Source organism: Mytilus galloprovincialis, chromosome 1 (genome assembly GCF_965363235.1).
Source record: "Mytilus galloprovincialis chromosome 1, xbMytGall1.hap1.1, whole genome shotgun sequence".
In the NCBI taxonomy this organism is placed as follows: domain Eukaryota; kingdom Metazoa; phylum Mollusca; class Bivalvia; order Mytilida; family Mytilidae; genus Mytilus; species Mytilus galloprovincialis.
The window spans coordinates 50,747,597-50,768,560 of NC_134838.1; the positions used below are offsets into that span (position 1 = coordinate 50,747,597).

General features: G+C 32.7%; 1 protein-coding gene across 1 annotated transcript in view; it reads left to right on the top strand.

Moving 5' to 3' along the window:
• The first annotated feature begins 379 nt into the window (after positions 1-379).
• LOC143077521 (salivary C-type lectin 2-like) overlaps positions 380-20,964 on the top strand; it is a 55,327-nt gene continuing 34,742 nt past the window's right edge. Inside the window, exons 1-2 of the mRNA XM_076252975.1 lie at positions 380-477; positions 3,532-3,668. Of these exons, the coding sequence (XP_076109090.1) occupies positions 3,542-3,668 (127 nt within the window). The 5' untranslated portion in view covers positions 380-477; positions 3,532-3,541. The remainder of the gene's footprint in view (positions 478-3,531; positions 3,669-20,964) is intronic.

Below are 20,964 nucleotides of genomic sequence, written 5' to 3' on the forward strand. Positions count from 1 at the left end.
AAAGTATGCAATCATTGTTTTGTAAATTTATTTGATGACACTGATAGGTGATTAGAAATTAGTAATAATTATAACGGCAATCATCCTCATCACACACATCTTCAAATAGACTGTCCTTATGCAAATTAAAACATAAACTCCGCCCGATCAGTTGAAATAACATTGGTTATACATCACCCGAAATCAGATAAGCATGTAACTTATAAAAGATAAATATTTCAAGTTCCAACAAATAATTACTAACAAAGAAATTTCCATCTGTCAAATCGACGACCGTGCAAATCAGTAACCAATAATAAAATCAAACCTAAAATGCTGTCAACTGAAACTCGTTGTATAAATTTATAATGTTAAAGTAACTTTCATTAAGTTACATAAATTCTACAGTTGCTGCTTACTGTTTTAATTTATCTTAAAGAAAAGGAAAAAGATCTTTGTTAAAAGGGTACTTTGAAGAAGTCTTCAATAATAAAAAAGGTAAGACAATTTCATTCTACATTTACAAAATTTTACACAGACTTGATACATGTTCAATTAGCTTATCACTGCTGACATTTAGTGTGTACTTCACACGAAATCAGCTTATAAGATAAATGTTGCAAGTTCCACAAAATAATTACTATCTGTCAAAATGTGTTTATAAGCTCGTGATTTCGTGATTGATACTTTCGGGATCCGGGAATTCTTTTTTCGAATTTCGGGATGTCGGGATTTAAATTTCTTTAAATTCGGGACCTCGGGATTTCATGTTTTTAAGCCCGAGATTTCGGAATCAGAACCCCTCTGACCCCCCCCCCCCCCCCCCTCAGATAACAATTTATGGATTTTGTGAGCCAGAAGCACGCCTCTTGGTTTCCTTCATTAGAAACGTTCAAACCTAGAGATTTACATCCTAGGGTGAACAAAAAACAACGTAGATATGTTAGGAGCTATGACCAAAAGGACATTCAAAATAATTGCTGGAAACTTTTTCTATATATATTACATTTAATGCTGTTTTAAAAATAATCACTGTCTTTTCCTGGGTTACTTATGATTTGAGGTCAATTTAATTATCAAAGGTACCAGGATTATAATTTAGTACGCCAGACGCGCGTTTTGTCTACATAAGACTCATCAGTGACGCTCATATAAAAATATTTACAAAGCCAAACAACTACAAATATATTGAGTCACTTAATAATTGTAATAAATAATGAAAAGTTAACATAAAGGTTTCTTCCAAATGTTTGTTTGTTTCATCAAATATGACATTTACTGTATTCTTCATGACTGTGAATTTGTTGGATTAAATTATTTAAGTTTGGTTTGATATAATTGGCAAAAGCTCACCAAATTACTTTTACACATACAATAAATTCAGGAAAAGATTAGAAAATAGTCTCAACCTAAAAAGAAAGGAATTAATATTCTAAATGAGCAGTTTCAGATTGAAATTTAGTTGAAATGAGAATGAACTTAAAATCTTTATATACAAACAACTACTTGAAAGTTAAGCAATGTGATGGATCAAACTTATGAAAATGAGTAATAGTAGAGGACAGGGGTGCTCAACCCTGAGTATTATTTAGTCATGTTCAAATGTTTATAAACTCATTGCATTTTTCAATTGACAAACTTGCCTATACACTCTTTAAAAAATGGGATTGTAGTTACGACCATGAAGACATATTCGTGGTCATCTATCACACATATATTCCATAGCAGTCAACAGAATTATGACGACGTACTTTAACATTCGAGGGATGACCCAAACTTTACCAATAGGAATTCTTTGTTCAAAAGCTTCCTTGTAAGCAGCAACCTTCTATCAAGGACTTCATGAGAAGAAACACAAGAAGTGAAATATTGTATTGTGACCATCTAAACGAATATGTTTTCACAGATGAATGTCTTATTTACAGGTATAATCAGTTGATGTTAGAAAAGTGTAAAATTGTCAATTAAAGATCTTAATGATTTCACCAACATATTACTCGTGATCTCAAACAGCCGATTCCAAAAAAATATATAGATTTAACCACTGCATTGATTGTGTTACGATATTTCTCCACTCGAGACAGTTTACTTTTAAAATTTAAAACGCGAGGCTTGTTGAGCTTTTTGGATATCTATAATTGAACTGTTGAGAGTGGAGAAATATCGTAATTCACGAGATATAGTTTTGGAATCTGTTTCTCTAATGATTTTTAGGCGATGTCTCAAGAAAGTTTATCCTTCCTTTTCAAAGGTTTGTAGAAAGTTGTGTTCTTTGTGTTACATGTGACGTCATCAGGCATGGTCGCCTTTTTTCATGACGTCACAATTGGAAATTCAGTAGAAATCAAGAAAATTTGACGTCATTATTGCATTTCGACCAATCAATTACCGAGAACAAAGTTTTTTTCCGATTGAGAAATGTCAAAATAGCATGAAAATAGGAGAAACTTAATTCTCAAACTTTTACAGATTACGCATCATCATGTCTTGTAAATTCCTCATATGGATTAACTTTGGAGAGAATTTATCGCTTTAACATTTTTTTTAAGGAACGCGTGTCAATTGATCAATAGGTAGCGATTGTTATAACAGACCTCCGAAATCACCACTTCACACTTTTCATTTTTTTTCATTCTGGAAATATTTTTGAAGATGATGCTTTTAATAAAAAAAAAAAATGTCGAGAGACTAGAGTCGAGACATTTAAGTAAGGGATCATCTAAACGTCCGAATCTAATAATAGATGCGACTGTCATACAAATTAAATGTTTATATAGCTATAAAACCAAGTTTGTTCAATCCACCATTTTCTACATATTAAATGCCTGTACCAAGTCAGGAACATGACAGTTGTTTTCTATTCTTTTGATGTGTTTGAGCTTTTGATTTTGCCATTTTATAAAGAACTTTCCGTTTGAATTTTCCTTGGAGTTTGGTATTTTTGTTATTCTACTGTTTAATCTGCACATTGATATTTTTTGTGCCATTGCTACCAGTAAATATCAAATAATAGTTTTAGCAAATAACTCTTTTAGCTAACGATTACTGATGAATATAACAAGAAGATGTGGTGAAGGTCATTTCATATTCTTTAAGTTTGATATGCTTCTATATGATTGGTTGGTTGGTAGATGTATTGGTCGGTTGATTAATGAAATGATTTATTGATTGATTGGCACTTTGCATAACATAAAGAGACGCATATTTCATATTTCATATTGATTGATTGATTGTTTGTGTGACGTTCAGTGACAAATACTTAATTGAAGAAATTATTTTTCAAGTAAAGAAGACATTTTCATGGAAACAGTCAAGAATTAAACAAAATGTTTTCAACTTCACAGATATTTTTGGTTTCCAACTGTGTTTGATTCAAGCGCCACCAATGAGTCTTAAGAAAATACAATTCGAGTTTGGCGTATTAAATCATAATCTTGGTATATTTAATGAGTTCTACATAAACTCAGGAAAGCATATTTTGTAGCAAAAGTAAAGTCAAATGCTCATTCATTGCACCATTAATAGATTTTAAAAAGATAACTTATTTTCTAGGTTTAAAGGTATGGACAAGTCACCTACGAAAACAACAGTTTCGTCGAATACAAATCGAATATGGAAAATTACCACAGGTTTATTTCTGTCCACTACAGTGATATTCGTAAGCCTATTTATTTGGAGTGAATATAAAGGTAAATATATACATTTATATTTGTTTTAAAGCTCGCACATTTTCGCAAATATAATGATGCTTTTAGAACTTCAATGTTATTATCAGGACAAATGGTTATGATTTTGTAATGATTGTCAATGAAACAACTATCCACTAGAGACCAAATGGTGTAGATGTTAGCGGACTGCTTTCAACAATGAGAAAAATCCAAACCACATATCAAGCTGTAATGAATAGTATTAAAACAGTATTAAAATATTTGACTTTTCTACTCTGTACACTAGTATTCCACATTCCAAACTAAAAGACAAATTGAAAGAGTTGGTATTGCTTTGCTTCGTAAAAAAGAATGGCCAACGTAGATACAAGTATCTTGTCTTAGGGAGGGATAAATCCTACTTTGTAAAGGATCACTCTGATTCGAACAAAAAATTCTCTGAAACTGATATTATCAAGATGCTTGATTTCTTGATTGACAACATATGTGTAACGTTCGGAGGACGTGTATTTCAACAGACTGTCGGCATTTCAATGGGAACAAACTGTGCCCCTCTACTTGCCGACTTTGTTTCTTTATTATTATGAGGCTGACTTCATGCAGGAACTTCTTAGAAAGAAAGATAAGAAGTTAGCACTATCCTTTAACTCTACGTTTCGCTATATAGATGATGTTCTTTCACTAAATAATTCAAAATTTGGTGACTATGTGGAACGCATCTATCCAATCGAGCTAGAGATAAAGGATACTATAGATAATGAGGGTCGGTTGAAAACAAAACTTTACGACAAAAGAGATGATTTCAGCTTTCCAATTGTGAACTTTCCATTTCAAAGTAGCAACATTATATATATATCTCCCAATTGATACGATATTCCCGTGCTTGCATTTCCTATCATAATTTTCTTGATAGAGGGTTGCTGCTCACAAGGAAGCTATTAAACCAAGAGTTCTAAATGGTGAAGTTGAAATCATCCCTTCGTAAATTTTACGGACGCCATCACGAGTTGGTTGACCGTTATGGAATAACCGTATCACAAATGATATCGGATATGTTCCTTACGTCGTAACTACAATCCCCTTCCCTTTCCTGAATGTGACCTATTGAATTAGACTATTTACCGGATTTGTTATCACATAAGCAACACGACGGGTGCCGCATGTGGAGCAGGATCTGCTTACCCTTCCGGAGCACCTGAGATCACCCCTAGTTTTTGGTGGGGTTCGTGTTGTTTATTCTTTAGTTTTCTATGTTGTGTCATGTGTACTATTGTTTTTCTGTTTGTCTTTTTCATTTTTAGCCATGGCGTTGTCAGTTTGTTTTAGATTTATGAGTTTGACTGTCCCTTTGGTATCTTTCGTCCCTCTTCTATAAAAGACCCCGCCATAACAAATTGTAAATGAACTTAAATGATCTGATTTATATACAAAACAACAAATGAAAGACAAATATTATATACACTAACATACTACTAGATAAAGGCAACAGTAGTATAACGCTGTTCAAACTCATAAATCCATGGACAAAAAACAAAATCGGGGTAACAAACTAAAACTGAGGGAAACGCATAAATATAAGAGGAGAACAATGACACAACACTACAAATTAAGTAACTAACACACACAGAAACGGACCAAGCATCAGACAAAATCCCACGAGAATAACAAATATAACATCAAAACCAAATACATGAATTTGGGATAGACAAGTACCGTCACACGTCTTATCGCAATGCCAATTTACACTCAAAAATAAGAGATAACAAACGACGCAACGTTAAATAGTAGCACTGAATTACAGGTCCCTGACTTTGGACAGACACATACAAAATGTGGATGGGTAAAACATGTTTAAGCGTCCTATCCTTCGATTAACCTTGGACAATGGTGTAACCGCACACCATAGTAACAAAAGTATCTGACTTTACATGTTAAGGCCCGTATTTATAAAGGTGGTTAAAATTTAAACTAAGTTTTAAATTAAAACGTATTCCGCCTGTCCCAAGTCAGGAGCCTCTGGCCTTAGTCGCCAGCAAAAATAGAAGCTAAGGTAAAGTGTTAATCCTTTTTGTCACAAATACTTCGAAATGACAATTAAACATCATTCAATTGAAGCCTTCTTTGACAAATTTTATACTAGCTTCATTACAACAAGTTTAGATGTCATTTTCTGAAAGAGAGCAAAGAACTGTTTGTATTGTAGTAAATTTAAATCATTTAAAATTTGTATTCAAATACACTGTTGAAGATTACGAAGATCCAATAAAATACAACAATTTTGAATGTCACTAGTGTCTTCGATTAAAAAAAAAAGTCGTCATCGATAGCAGTATCATTATGTTAAATCAAAAAGACTCAATTCATTGTTATAAGACGTGTTAGGAAAGAGATTTAAATACTGCGCTGATGCTAAATACTAATACCGATATAAAATTTAAGTGTGGACTTTCTCAAAATGCAATTGCATTGAAAAGTATCCCGGCGTTTTGTGGTGTGTTTGATACAATATGAAGCGAGCGGTTAACGTCGACTCGAAATTTTAAGACGTGCATTGGCCTTAAGTAGATCCGAAGGCGGATATATATTGTCTACTACTATCTGCATGGTATGAGTGCAATGGATAAACAGAGGGACGAAAGAACGGACGAATTGACCATTTCACCAATCACTTTGTACCGTCCAATTTAGAAAGCTGAGTGTATAGTGAATCTTAGGCAAAACACAATGAACGAAATCGAAAAAATAAATGCCCGACGTTTAATTTAGCAGACTTTGTTTTGCAAGAGGTGAAAATGAATATTCCGTTTTCAAAATATCCTTCTGACTCAAAGAAAATAAAATTAACTTTTCTATATAAAAGTTTAACGCCACTTTCAACAATATCTCAATTTAATCGTGGTGTACTGTTTTGTTGGTGGAGGAAGCCGTGATAACAAGAAAAAAAAAACTTCCGACCCTTCACCGAAACGTAAATTTATCGTGCTTGATAATGTCCGAACGTTGTTATCTTTTAAAATTTAATTCGATAACGGTTTCCTCTTTTTCCGAAAAAAGAAAGTTAATAGAAAAAAAAATGTTAATGTCAGGGAAAATTCACACATTTTAACGGTTTTTTTTAGGTATTGTCGCTTTTCAACATTACAAAATTACAATAAATTGCAAATGACTGTTCTAGATAAAACTAAAATATAAAGATAATCAAATTAAACACGTTTTCGTTTTATTCTTTTTTTTAATTATCTAGAACACAAATTTCTAGTTTGTTTTTATTTTTTAAAATTTTACGCTACTGTGTAACTAGAAAATGATATAAAATAAGGAGATGTGGTATGATTGCCAAAATAGACAACTATCTACCAGAGACCAAATGACAGAAATGTTTGCAACTATATGACCAATCCCGCATAAAAGCTAGGAAAGACCTCGACAATACAAGTATATTTTGAATAAATTTCAAATAAAGGAACGATTTGAAAAAAGATTGATATATAGAGATTATCATATGGCTTTTTCAATATCACATCCACATCAACACGATACACCAATATAACCTCAAGAGCTCTGCTCGAGGGATTATATTGGTTGAGGGTTGATACGGTGTGTGATATTGGAAAAGCCATATCATATACACTTTATTATAGACATATACTTGAGGGGGATAGGAACATTATCGGGACTCCGGGATCGAGTGTTTTGTAGCTCAGGATTTTGGGATTGACCCTTTCAAGATCCGGGAATTTTTTTTTTTTGAATTTCGGGATTTGGGATTTTAATTTATTTAAATTCGGGACCGCGGGATTTTGTGTTTTTAAGCCCTGGATTTCGGAATCAGGACCCCTCCTACCCTCCCTCATACTTCAAGTAGATTTTTTTTATGTGACATGACGTCATATAGATAAAGAGGTTTGAAATGACGTCATACAGATTATAGGTTAGACATGACGTCATACAGATAAGGGGTTTGATAAAGCCTTTGCAACAGTGACTACAATCGATGACGTGACGTCATACAGATTAAAGGTGTGATAAAGCCTTTGCAACCGTGCTGATATCGATATCATCACGGGTGGCTGATACAGCATGCTTGCCAATGAATTATTACACCTACAATTTATCTGTATTTACTATAAGTATATAATAAAAAGTAATAGATCGAATTCGAATGTGATTTGATTCCTGTCGGTTTTTTTTTATCCATTTATTTTGATCAAATTATAGATTTTCCTTGTAGTCGTCCAACGAAATAGTAAGAAATAGGGACACAACGATCTTAAACTTATTCGATCAATACTATTAAACAATATTGATCGTATTGTTTTACTGGATTCTCGTCCGTGTATTGCGGAATACATTTTGGCTATTTTATTGTTTAAAAATCTTCTCAGCATTATCAAAGAGGGGGACAAGGGGGTCCCTATAACAGCAAAACAGTTAACTGATTTGGCTTAAAACAGATAACAAGGAATTAAAAAGGGACAAAAAAGATAACAGTAAATTAAATATTAAAATCAGTCTGGTCCAGGACTAATCCCGTAGATCTTATCATATACATACTGATTGTATGGACCTATACCTACATGTAGACCTAAACGGAGTCATATATACATTTTAATTATGATCCTCATCAGGTTTTCTGGTCATATTTTTTTCTTTTTATTATACATATTGATAATTGAATAGATTTGAATTTAATATGTACCCATGGGGTACAAGGACCATTCTAATGCAAAAAACGTTTGTAACGTTCATTTTGATTGGATAACGTCACTTTCTTACATGGCATCAATTGACAATTGATGCTATGGGACGTACGCACAAGCGCAGACTGCATATGACAGATTTTAAATACATGTTTTAACGTTGTTTTCTGTCAGTTCCATTAGAATGGAGATAACAATATTGTATTTTAAGCTCCGACGGCATCAATTTTGGATTTGATGGTCGCAAATGCCCGTTTACTGTCTCCGCTAACGCGTCGCCAGTAAACTTAATTTGCGACCATCAAATCCCCAATTGATGCCGTCGGAGCTTAAATTTCAATACAGTTATCTTCTAATTATCCCCATATTTACGTTAAAGTCAAATTTCAGCAATTCTTAATATCAAGAAAAAGGAAACATATGGGTAGGGATACCTGATGAGGATAGGACTTTAGGTCCATACGACTTTTACCGAAACACCTTTTATATATGTGGTGTACAAGATATCATTTTGTACAAATCATAATTTGTATTTTGATTTTGTACGAATTGTTTTTTGTACAAAAAGTGCATGCATGTACAAATTACAATTTGTACACATTTCGACTTGAGCTCACTTAAAACTTGTACATCAATTTCTGTGGGTTTTTATTTTTTTGGTTGTTATTTTCAAAAAACAAATGAAGCCAGTGACACTTTGTTAATTTGAGTTTTAGACCGTTTTTTTTCTTTCTGAAAAACGATTTAAGACACATCTTTATTTTGCAACAACAATTTCTGAGCTGCAAAATAGACCAAATGACACATACATTAACAACTATAGGCCGTTATACAGCCTTAAAAAATTTGCAAACCCATGCCGCATAGTCAGCTATAAAGGCCCTGAAACGGCAGAAATGTAAAACAATTCAAACGTGAAAATTATCGGCCTAATTCATATACAAAATAATGAACTAAAAAATATGTAACACAGCAACAAACAACAACCACTGAATTACAGGCTTCTGACTTGGGACAGGCACATTCAGAGTGTGGCGGGGTTAAAAAATGTTAGTTGTCGCCCAACCCTCCTCATCCTGGGACAGGGTTTAATAGTACAACATAAGGTTTATTATGTGGTCATTGAATAATAATTTTAAAGGTTATACCAATGCTTTTTATATAACAAAATCAATACTAGTCAATTTAAGTCAAATTTTGTACAAAAAGTTATTTGTATAGTCAATTTTTGTACAAATTACAAAATGCACAAATTATGTGTACAAAGAAAGTTAAAATACAAATTATAATCTGTACACATTTTGTACAAAATGTCATCAAAATACATGTTCATAGACAATGAAATTTATTACAAAGGACAAACATAATATATACTGTATTTGTCCTGGACCCGACTGATTTTAATACATGAATGTTTATGTGATGTATGGTTCTGGAATCCGCCTGCCACAACGGGACCACCAAATTATCACTGAAATTTGGATAGAACACAATAGACATATAAAAATATGTGGTATTAGTCAAAATGTTCAATTATCTTCTATTTATCCTGAATATGGCTGTCAAAATGCTAACATTCCAATTTTCAATAACAGTTAACAAAAAAAATAAAAGTCCCATAACAGCTAACAAGAAATAAGACAAAAACAGCTAACAGCAAATTTGTTTTCAGAATAACAGATAACAACGAATTAAATTTCCCCATAATAGCATAACTGTTAAACCCCTTGCCGATCCCCCCTCATCAAACAAATCCATACAGATTGAAGGCCGTACCTTGACCTATAATGGTTTACTTTTATTCATTGTTACTTGGATGGAGAGTTGTCTCATTGACACTCATACCACATCTTTCTATATCTAGGTAACTACAGTGAATGATTATCTGTGCTTTTTTAGATGGTCCCCACTATAGCCTGTAGTGGTATTTGTATTTGACATCAGCGTCAAAATCGTATTGACTTTCCTAACTCGTCTAATACAACACATTGGTCATAATAACATGACAAAGTTTCATCAATTGCAATAAGCATGCATTAGAAATCAAAACATTGCAACTTTTAATGAATGTACTGGTGTACTGTCGTAAATTCATGGGAGTTGTCCGTTGTTATTCTGTGGTTTACAGGTTGTACTGTACTACATTTGTATTATATTATTTATTTATGTATTTCTCTATCCTGAGTGTTCTTGTGTTTATTTGTACTATATGTCTGTCACGTAATGTTGTCATTTTGTTTAGCGGTATTTAAAACATTTCCATATCAACTCAGGTTCAACCTACCATTTTTTCTTAAAATGTCCTGTACTTAGTCAGGAATATGGCAGTTGTTATCAAACTGTCCATTTCTATATGTATGTTGACGTTTGTTTTTGTTGCAGTTCAGTGTTTCTGTTGTTCCGTTGTTTTCCTCTGATAGTTGACGTGTTTCCATAGGGTTTAATTTGTAACCTGGATTTGTTTTCGCTTAATCGATTTATGACGATTGAACAGCGGTATACTACTGTTGCTTTTATTTAACACACTAAATAATTAATGAGTCATGACAATTATATTGACCATCGGTCATCTAAGTTTATTTTGAAGCAATGACGTGATATTCATGATGTCAGTGTGATGTTATGATTATGGCAAAGTAAATTGAATTTTCTGTCATTGAAAGAGCTGGTTCTCGACTGACTACTACACTTGTTTGATTTCCGATCGTTTTCACTGGTATTTTGGCTTTCTAAATTGAAATTCGTTATTACTTTCATGACCTTGAACCTTACAGTTAATCGGTATCAATATAGAATTTAAAAATTTCAAGAAAACAAGTAAACAGACAGATAATTTTCATGTTATAATGTTATCTCTGATTTTAAAAGCAATAGTTTATTTTCCTAAATTGGTTAACTGTTTGATGTTCTATATACTAAAAGTTCAATAAATTTAAACACCCTTGACCTAGACCAGTAATATTTCTTGATGAATTTACTCTAAGTTCCTTATATTTCGGACACTCTAAGACAAAATGGAAATCGTCTTCAATACACTGATGGCGAATTGTACATATACGACGTGGCAACTCAATGTTTTTATATCATCCAGTTTCAACTGCTAACGAATGAGAAGTACGTCTAATTTTAGTAAGTGCTCTCCGGTACACAGTAGGGATAAAATTCGTCAAATGATATTGTAAATCAAAGTTGTTTATAATGCATTTATAGATACGACACTTACTACTGCTATCTATTAACGAATACATCTAACGTTTTTAAATTCTAAAAGTCGTTGCTTAATAAGAGGATAATCAATCTCAAATACGAGCTCCGACTGTTTTAACCAAATATCTCCAATGCCAAAGTTGTTTAGCTCATCTCTGTACTTTTAAAGATCCCGCCATTATATTATTGTTCTATTATAAATTTGAGAATACTTTGAACGACAAAATTATTTTACTCGCGTAGTGGTATTAACCATATGTTGATTCTTAAAACTTGTAAAAAACTTCTGGATAATTTTAAATCTCGGTCTGTTTCTGAAATTAGTTCTCACATAACTTTTATTTTTTTGACCCTGTATATCACCATTCCCCATGTGAAATAATAATTTTTTTGAAAATACTTTGAACGACAAAATTATTTTATATTTCTCCCTATGTGACGTTTGTCATACACTTATCCAGGTATTACCCTTAACCCTGAAATTTACCTTTATCAAATTACCCTTAACCAGGGAACAAACATATTAAGTATTTGTTAAGTATTTCTTTTTGATTAGATTTACAGTTAATTAGTAAGTTTTTATTGGTATATAGTATTTCGATTATTTTGAATAACGAAGTAATATTTAAATAGTTCTGCTTTGCAAAGGGAGAATACGTTAACAATTTAATTTCATGTAATGGGAGACAACTGAAACTTATTACTCTTAAAAATAAATAGTTAAATGAACAGTCAAATCAAAGGTAATTTTATTTCCTCAATAAACTTGTTGCTTTATTTTATTACTTTTTTTTGGGGGGGAGGGGGTGCAAAAAGATTTAGAAAAATATACCCTGGTCTGGCCAAAACAAATTAACCCGAATAATGTCAGTCGTTACATTTGTATATTCTGCTGATCTCCGTCTAATCTCCGATTGCTTTATTAACCTCGATAGGCTATAGGCTTATCGAATTATCAACATTGACAAATTTGTCCGCCGAGACCCCTGTTTCTATGTTTCGCAAACTCGTTTCCTCTACAAAAGGACTTCTGCTAATAAGAAACGATAAAAATGTTTTCAAATCTTGACAGTCTCTAGATCTTCTTGACTCCCCACCTTCTTTATGTTGGTCACTTGTTCCATAATTGACTCCAGTAAACTCTTTCAAAGCATTGTTCATTTCCGCGCAGTCTGGCATAGATAAAATCCATTGGGCTCGCTGACCCTCTGACATACCTCTTCCTCGAGTCATACCGCCTGTCGTCTTTAAGCTTCTCATTGAAACCTGTTCTATAATCAGAAGAAAGACCTGCCCAAAATTTATCACTCCTCCTTATAACATGATGGCCTGATTGTAGAAAAGCTAATACTTCGGGATGGGTTGTTTTCAAGTTCTCCATTTGTTGTAAGTATACCCGTGATGATTTGACATACAGATTGTGTCCCGAAGCTGCAAGATACGGAAGCATGTCCTTGACTGTTTGTAAATGTAGTTCCCAGTTACCAGTCCTTTCAGCTTTGATGAATCTACGGAGAATATCTATCATATCCATATATTGGAACCATAGTTGTGAAGTACGATAACTTTTGTGTGACTCCCGAAAGTTATCTATCCTAGATTTAATTTGATCTATTAAAACATCGTCGCAAGCTTTTTCGACAGATATGTCTTCTTTCAGTAGTTCATCCAACATCGCATCTGCTTCATGCAATTCATCCGAAAGATCATCAGCGTTAATATCAGTACTCTCGGTATTTATGTAATTTGCTGGATTAATATCATTGGTACCAGTCTCATTTTCGATTTCATCTGGAAGTGGTATGCCGTATATGTGTGACAAGATTATTGACGTGAGAGCTGTATCTATAAAAAAATGTGCCCTTACTGCTCGTGCAATTGCCTTTCCACTAGTCATATGAGTTACTGCATTTGGTGCATACACTGTTTCAAGTAGCTCAGTGATTCCCGATCCTTCCATCAAGTGACCAATGCCGCCTACAAAACTCATTTCTAAATGAAAGCCTCCAAGTCTCAAGATAACTGACTTTAAAGGACTGTTCAATGGTTCATCTTTAATTATGTTCATTGCCTTTCAATAGAGGGGTTGATCAAATGTCAAAATAGGTACACAATGTTGAGCCTTTGCGTGCTTGCCTATGAAATTAGTGTTGAATTTATACGTGTGAGATCACTAGGATTCATGTCTATCATTGGCAAAAAAACTACAAATGATCTTCCTGGGTAGTCACCGTCCATCACTTTGTGCATAATTGCGGACCAACTGGGTCGGTTGCATGTCAAAGGCCAGCATACTTTTGACATAAGGTCTAACTTCCACGTTGTATCGATCATATTTGGCTCATAATTCATGGTTGCGAACTCTGCCTGTAATGATTGTTTAGATTGCATTTTATAATATTCTATGTTAATTTTTGCTAGGTCAGAGACTTCCTTTAGTGTGGGAGACAGCCTAGGGACAGCTTTGTCAAGTCTGAATCCTGGAGTGACAGCTGCAATCATGCCCATGAAATGTTCCATGACCATCTAAAGTTCTCAGATTATGGTCTACGTTATCAGCTATGTACTGAACGAAAGTGCCATTCCCAAACTGTGTGTTGGTTCTGTCATGAGCAGCAGCAGCAGCAGCAGCATTAAGTTCAAATCGTTGACGGATGCAAGTTCGTCTTGTGTTTCTTTCAATTGTCCAAATATTTGCAGGAAAGCTTTCTCTGATGAATCTTCTTTTAGTCGTCCTGGTGTCGTTCGTTTGACCTCTTTGTTTGCTTGCTTCGAGACGGGGATTTGCTTACCAGTTCTAAAATTAGCACTACATGTTTGGTGGTATATTGCGTCTGCCGCGTGCAAATCTGATGGTGCAATGTTGAGCCTCCTCAAAACGATTTCGGACCATTCATCATTTCTTTCTTTGCAGATGTTTCTAAGGGTGTTAGACAAATCTGTTGTCCTGACAGGAAACACGTCGATTCCCCTTTTGCTCTCTGAAAATTTTGCAAAACATCCACAAAATAAACAGTTCATCTGGAACTAAAAATCAGGAGTAGAAGATCGTTAGTCACGAGTTGGCTCGGTTATCGATGCATCTTTTTCTCGCATGTCCTTCTTGTTTGAGTTAGCATTAATATAATCACGTCGACATTTCTGATGAACTTTTTGTCCTGGAGTTGTGACGATTGTATCATTTCTGGTTTGGCTGGTCCTATTAACCGTGTTACATCCTTTTTCTCTTAGTTGTGTTATTTCTTCACCATTTGTTAGAGACACCCGACAAAAAACACAAGCATCCATCATTACCTAAAAAAAAGAAGATCAAACTGTTAAGATGAGATTCAATGATTTTGATTTTGCTTTCATTTTATTTTTATCATATAAGATTTGTTTTGAATACAATATTAAAAAAGATATATGTTGACTTATAACCAATACATTATTCCGATGTAGTATCTGTTCTGAATTGAATTGTATAATGGTATTTTTGTTGAATATTAATTTCCCTTTTTGAGTTGATTAATAAATATTCATTTTTTATCATTTGATTTTTTTTAAGTTGTCTCATCTCCTGTCCACCCTATATTTTTTTTTATTTCATCCTAGCCCCCATGCTAACATGAAAAAATAAATGGAAGCTCCATAACACGATTTGTCTGCATCAATTTTGTATTTAATTATCGGTACAACTTCATTTTTCCATGAATTAAATTTAGTTCGATTGTAACTTTTTTGGCACTATCGGCGTTCCATAGTGATTTTTTTTCGTCAGCAACTCCTGGCAATAAGAATAAAATTTCCTTTTTACGGGACTATCTAATGTAGGTAATGTTTATACTGTAGTCCAAATATAAAATCAGAGCTGTTTTGTATGTGATTTCTGGTTTAGAAACCTCGGCAAACCGAAATGAGCTCATTTCTGCCGCGTACTACATTTTGACGTTTCCCGTGTATCTACGCCTTTTAAAAACATCCAAAATACCTTGCATGGTAGCGTTATCTCTTAAGAATGTTAAATACGTATAAAACTTTTATATATAAGTTTTATATTAACTTACCAGAATGAAAAGGATGGAACCTAGATGCGTCGTCTGCAGTTGACCATTACGAGTTGTCTCCCATATCGTCATTCTTAATCTACGGGCGCCATATCTTTCCATAATATTTGAAGTAAAATCCAGGTTTTTTTAGGGCTAAAACTGACGACTTTCCCCTATTTCGATTTTTCTCGATTTTTGATATGTTTCTTATACGTTATATTTCTCACGAATTCCACAAAAAACATTTCTGTTGCAATTAGTTTGAGGTATAACCATAGAATGACTGGACTATAGAGGGCGCAGAATTATTCGAGTTACCAACAAATATAAGCGTGTATAACTTTAAGATAGATGGCAATGAATAACCAATCTGCAAATACGACCACTTAATTTGAACTTTAGAAGATGGCTGTTTCAATTGGTAATTTCCACCTAATAATCAGATGGTTCTTTGAATTACTCCTTTCAAGATTGTCCCCCTAAAATTATGATTTTTGACTTGTTCGTGAAGTGTGCCTTTTATATAGAAAATTATGATCGGTTGGAACTATAAATAATCAACAGTAGATTAAGTCTAATATATATAAATCAAAATAAAATCTGTTAACACTCCTCACAAATTATTTTACGTATTCAACACACAATTATATGGAAAATATACTATCTGTTGATCCTATAAGCTCCGTTTAAAAATACATACGAAATAGGAAACAATTTGATGCATATAGATAAGACTACCTTATTAATATTTAGATTATACTTTCAACTGAATAGTCTGGCTTTATTGTACATTGTTTTATTTTGAATGTCAGTACACTTAGTCCGTCAATATTTATTTTTAAAGAAAAGTACAAGTATGATTAAGTAAATGTTGACAGTTTCTTTGATACTGTTGTTTTCTCTCCTTTCTTTCTGAATGAATTACAGTCCCTGGTATACTTATGAAACTGCTAGCATCTTATAAATAAAGTAAATGCGCCTTGAACTGCACATTGACACTGCTTATTGGTTTTTTCCCTTATCAATCTGAAAAATCATATTTCGGTACTCTTATCCCGGAATATGTTATGAATGGAAAACTTGTGATGCAGCGACAAGCGTGCTGTAACTGTGAAGCTTTCGGATGTCTTCACCTCTCTTCAAAATAACATACTTGTATGTATATATTCATATAGGTTGTACTTATATAGATATTTGCCTGAAAATAATCTATTACAAGTTCATTTAATATGTCGGTACCCTTATCCCGGAAATATGTAAAAAGATAAAATATGTATATGCTCCTTTTTGTTTTAGTTTGATGCTCTGTGTGCAAGGCCTCACTGTGACTTTGAGATGATGCAAACTAAAATCTTACTCCTTTACATTTTTGTTTTGCTTTGCACATGCTCATTTCGTGTCTTTGAAAGATATCATATATCCTATACTTTCTATCAGGATAGTATCTCCGATGTCTAAGTATTTTTCTAATAATCATATTCTTTTCAAGTTGCCCACATCATATATTTTTTTAATATTTGTACGTTCTAAACGGGCATTCGAGCAAAAATGATATATCATCATTTACCTCAAACTGTGTTTGCAATACACAGTTAAACGAAATAGCGACTAAACAATGCTATTCTTTTTTTTAATTTTACCATTTTCCATATCAATCTCAAAAATTTAGTCTGTAATTTTATATCATATGTTGGTACTCTTATCTCCGAAATATGAACATGAAGGGAAAATATGAAATGCAGGGAAACGTGACTAGTAACAGCAATGCTAGTTCATTTTTTTTATATAAATAAGGCCGTTAGTTTTCTCGTCTGAATTGTGTTGCATTGTCTTATCTTGGCCTTTTATACCTGACTATGCGGTATGTTAATATTAATATTCAGTTACATCTTATGGTATAAAATCATTTATCAATATTTGATTTGCACATATCCGAACAAATGCAAAGTTAAGTTTTTAAGTGTTGAATTTCATCGATTTTATATCATACGATTTTAACTTGTTATCACTAACTATTATATAAACATCTGACTTTTTTTTATTTTTTTTTATGGGTCAGAAATTCTCTCCAAACTATTCTTTAAAAAAAAATGTTAGCATTTAAAATGTTTTTGACAGAATATTTACATGTCGTTGAGTGCAATTTCTATGGGTTAGTTAAAAAATCATGTAATTACTTCACAAAACTACTAATGTTGGATAATTATATATGAAATTAACATTACCTGACAAATATCTATATATTTATATTAGTTAATTTCAATAACGGTATTAAAAAATTCCTCTCTAAGGGGGTAAACTAAAGATCAATTGTATGGGGGAAAACGTAAACATACATCAAAATATTTAAATTTGCTCGTTATGAACAGTTTTGTTCAATTTTTTAAATCAACAATTAAATCAAAAAAATTTATTACCGCCAATTCACCTGCAATAGTTCTACCTACAAAATTATTATGTGTAAGTTCTCGTTTAGCCGTGATTGACCTTGAATGTCCTGTTTACCATGAGGAATAAAAAAACAGCAATTTTGTTCGAAATTAACATAGAACCTTTTAACCTGATTGACCAAATCATTTAAGTAGGTAAATTATAGGCACAAAGGTCTTTTTGTATATTTTTATTTTAAGTACAAGCGAATTAAGAACCTTGTCCGTAATTATAAAATCTAAAATGATTTGTATTTACAATGTGAAGTTGTTGTTATTAAATGTCTAGTTACCAAATTAATCAAGATCAAGGGTTGCAATCAAAGTTATTAATGCCAGACACGGTTATGAATTGTGAAGAATTGGACCAACTCTGATGTTTCAACATAAGTAATGCATAATTAAAGAGTCACATCATCGAAATATATGACGGGATACGTTATAAAGAAGACGTATTTTATTTGAAGTGATATCAAATCTGTTTCTATGTTAATTTCTTGTTTTTTTTTGTTATTAGAAAAAAACTTCAAACTCAAAACCGATAGGCCATTTTCACCCTTCGTGAACTTATTACTTAATTTCGTCTTTTAATCAAGAATTGTTTATTCCTTGCTAAAGGAGAAGAATGGGAAATTTGTATATTTACAAAAACTATATCAGGTATGTTGATATAGTGGTACCATTTCGATTTTTAGACGATGCAAAATCCAACAACATTCAGATGATGCTAAATCCATTTATCATCGAATCTATATCTAATAATCAACAGCTGTCCAATATTTATTATTACGCATATGTTTTCATTATTTCGCAAAGGTCTTATTATAACGCAAATGTTTACGATATTTTGCAAATGTTTGCGTTACTTCGCAATGTTTGCGTTATAACGCAAAGGTTTGCGGCATTTCGCAATTTAATGTTTGCGTTATAACGCCAAAGGTTTTCGTTAAAACGCAGTGATTTGAAAGAAAAAAATGTGTGGCGCTTCCATGAATAGAAGGTACATATAAACTATTAACATCTATTCATAATAACTAGGTGTTATATCACTTAAAGACATAACAAATATTATTTCAATCCCATTACAAGCTATATCGTATCCAATGATGTTAACATAAATATGGATAAACTGTATTCAAGATCTGTTTATACTTAGTATCATACTGGTTAAACATTCTCTAAAAGATGTACAACTTAATCACTTTGCAAAAGACGACACTGAGAAATGCACATTTTAGAAATATTGAGTTGCTAACAATGTTCTTTGTGGTACTAATTTATTCGAATTCGTTTATTTAACATATATTAAAAAATACATTATGTACCAAATTGGCTTTGTTTACATGTATCCGAACATCAATTAGTTGTGTGCTAAACGTTGTAATTTCTGTATATCACAAATGACTTAAAACATACACAGGTTGCGAAAACCAATGCCACTCTGTCCGCTAAAGTAACGTCGTAATTTTATGATCTGCCGTCATACAATATTTAATTTTGTATTGCCACTTGTTATTGCAATTGCAAATAGAATTACTGGGTTGAGTAAGAAATTTGAAATGATCCAAAAATGTTTGCTTGATCTGGCTTTCTAATGCATAGGGCGAACCAGGTAAACTATAGATGTTGATACTTTTTACGGAATAAGTCGACAACGTTGTGAAGTACTTTGTAACGTTTCCTCATTTGACGGTTTGTGTAATTCCGTGAAAATGAAAGGCATTTGTGTTGCCAAAATGTAAACAAACATCGCAAAAAGTATGGCAGCCCGGCACCAAAGAAGACGTGTGTCATACACTTATCCAGGAATTACCTTTAACCCGGAAATATACCTTTATCAAATTACCCTTAACCAGGGAACAAACATCGTCTGTGATATTTTTTCAACAAAGCAAAATTTGTTAAGTATTTCTTTTTAATTAGATTTACAGTTAATTAATAAGTTTTTATTGGTATTTAGTATTTCGATTATTTTGAATAACGAACTAATATTTAAATAATTCTTCTTTGCAAGGGGAGAATACATTAAACATTTAATTTCATGGAACGGGAGACAACTGACGCGTTTACTCTTATAAAAATGTAATGTTTTATTATTGACTTATTGTCAACACAAGGAGGGCATTTCCAATATTTAATCAACTAAAAATAAATAGTTAAATGAACAGTCAAATCAAAAGTAATTTTATTTCCTCAATAGACTTGCAGCTCTTTTTGTTGTTTTTTTTTTGGGGGGGGGGGGGGGGTTGCAAAAAGATTTAGAAAAATATAACCTGGCCTGGCCAAAACAAACACAGTGCCGGAAACAGTTGTGGTCAAAAGTTGAAATCAATTTTCGGCCAATAAATTAACCCAAATAATGTCAGTCGTTACATTTGTATATTCTGCTGATCTCCGTCTAATCTCCGATTGCTACATTAACCTCGATAGGATATAGGCCGCTAGAGGGCGCAGAATTATTCGAGTTACCAACAAATGTAAGCTTGCATAACTTTAAGATAGATGGCAATTAATAGACAATCTGCAAATACGACCACTTAATTTGAACTTTAGAAGATGGCTGTCTCAATTGGCAATTTCCACCTAATAATCAGATGGTTCTTTGAATTACTCCTTTCAAGATTGTCCCCCTAAAATTATGATTTTTGACTTGTTCGTGAAGTGTGCCTTTTATATAGAAAATTATGATCGGTTGGAACTATAAATAATCAACAACAGATTAAGGCTAATATATATAAATCAAAATAAAATCTGTTAACACTCCTCACAAATTATTTTACGTATTCAACACACAATTATATGGAAAATATACTGTTGATCCTATAAGCTCCGTTTAAAAATACGTACGAAATAGCGGGAAACAATTTGATGCATATAGATAAGACTACCTTATTAATATTTAGATTATACTTTCAACTGAATAGTCTGGCTTTAGTGTACATTTTTTTATTTT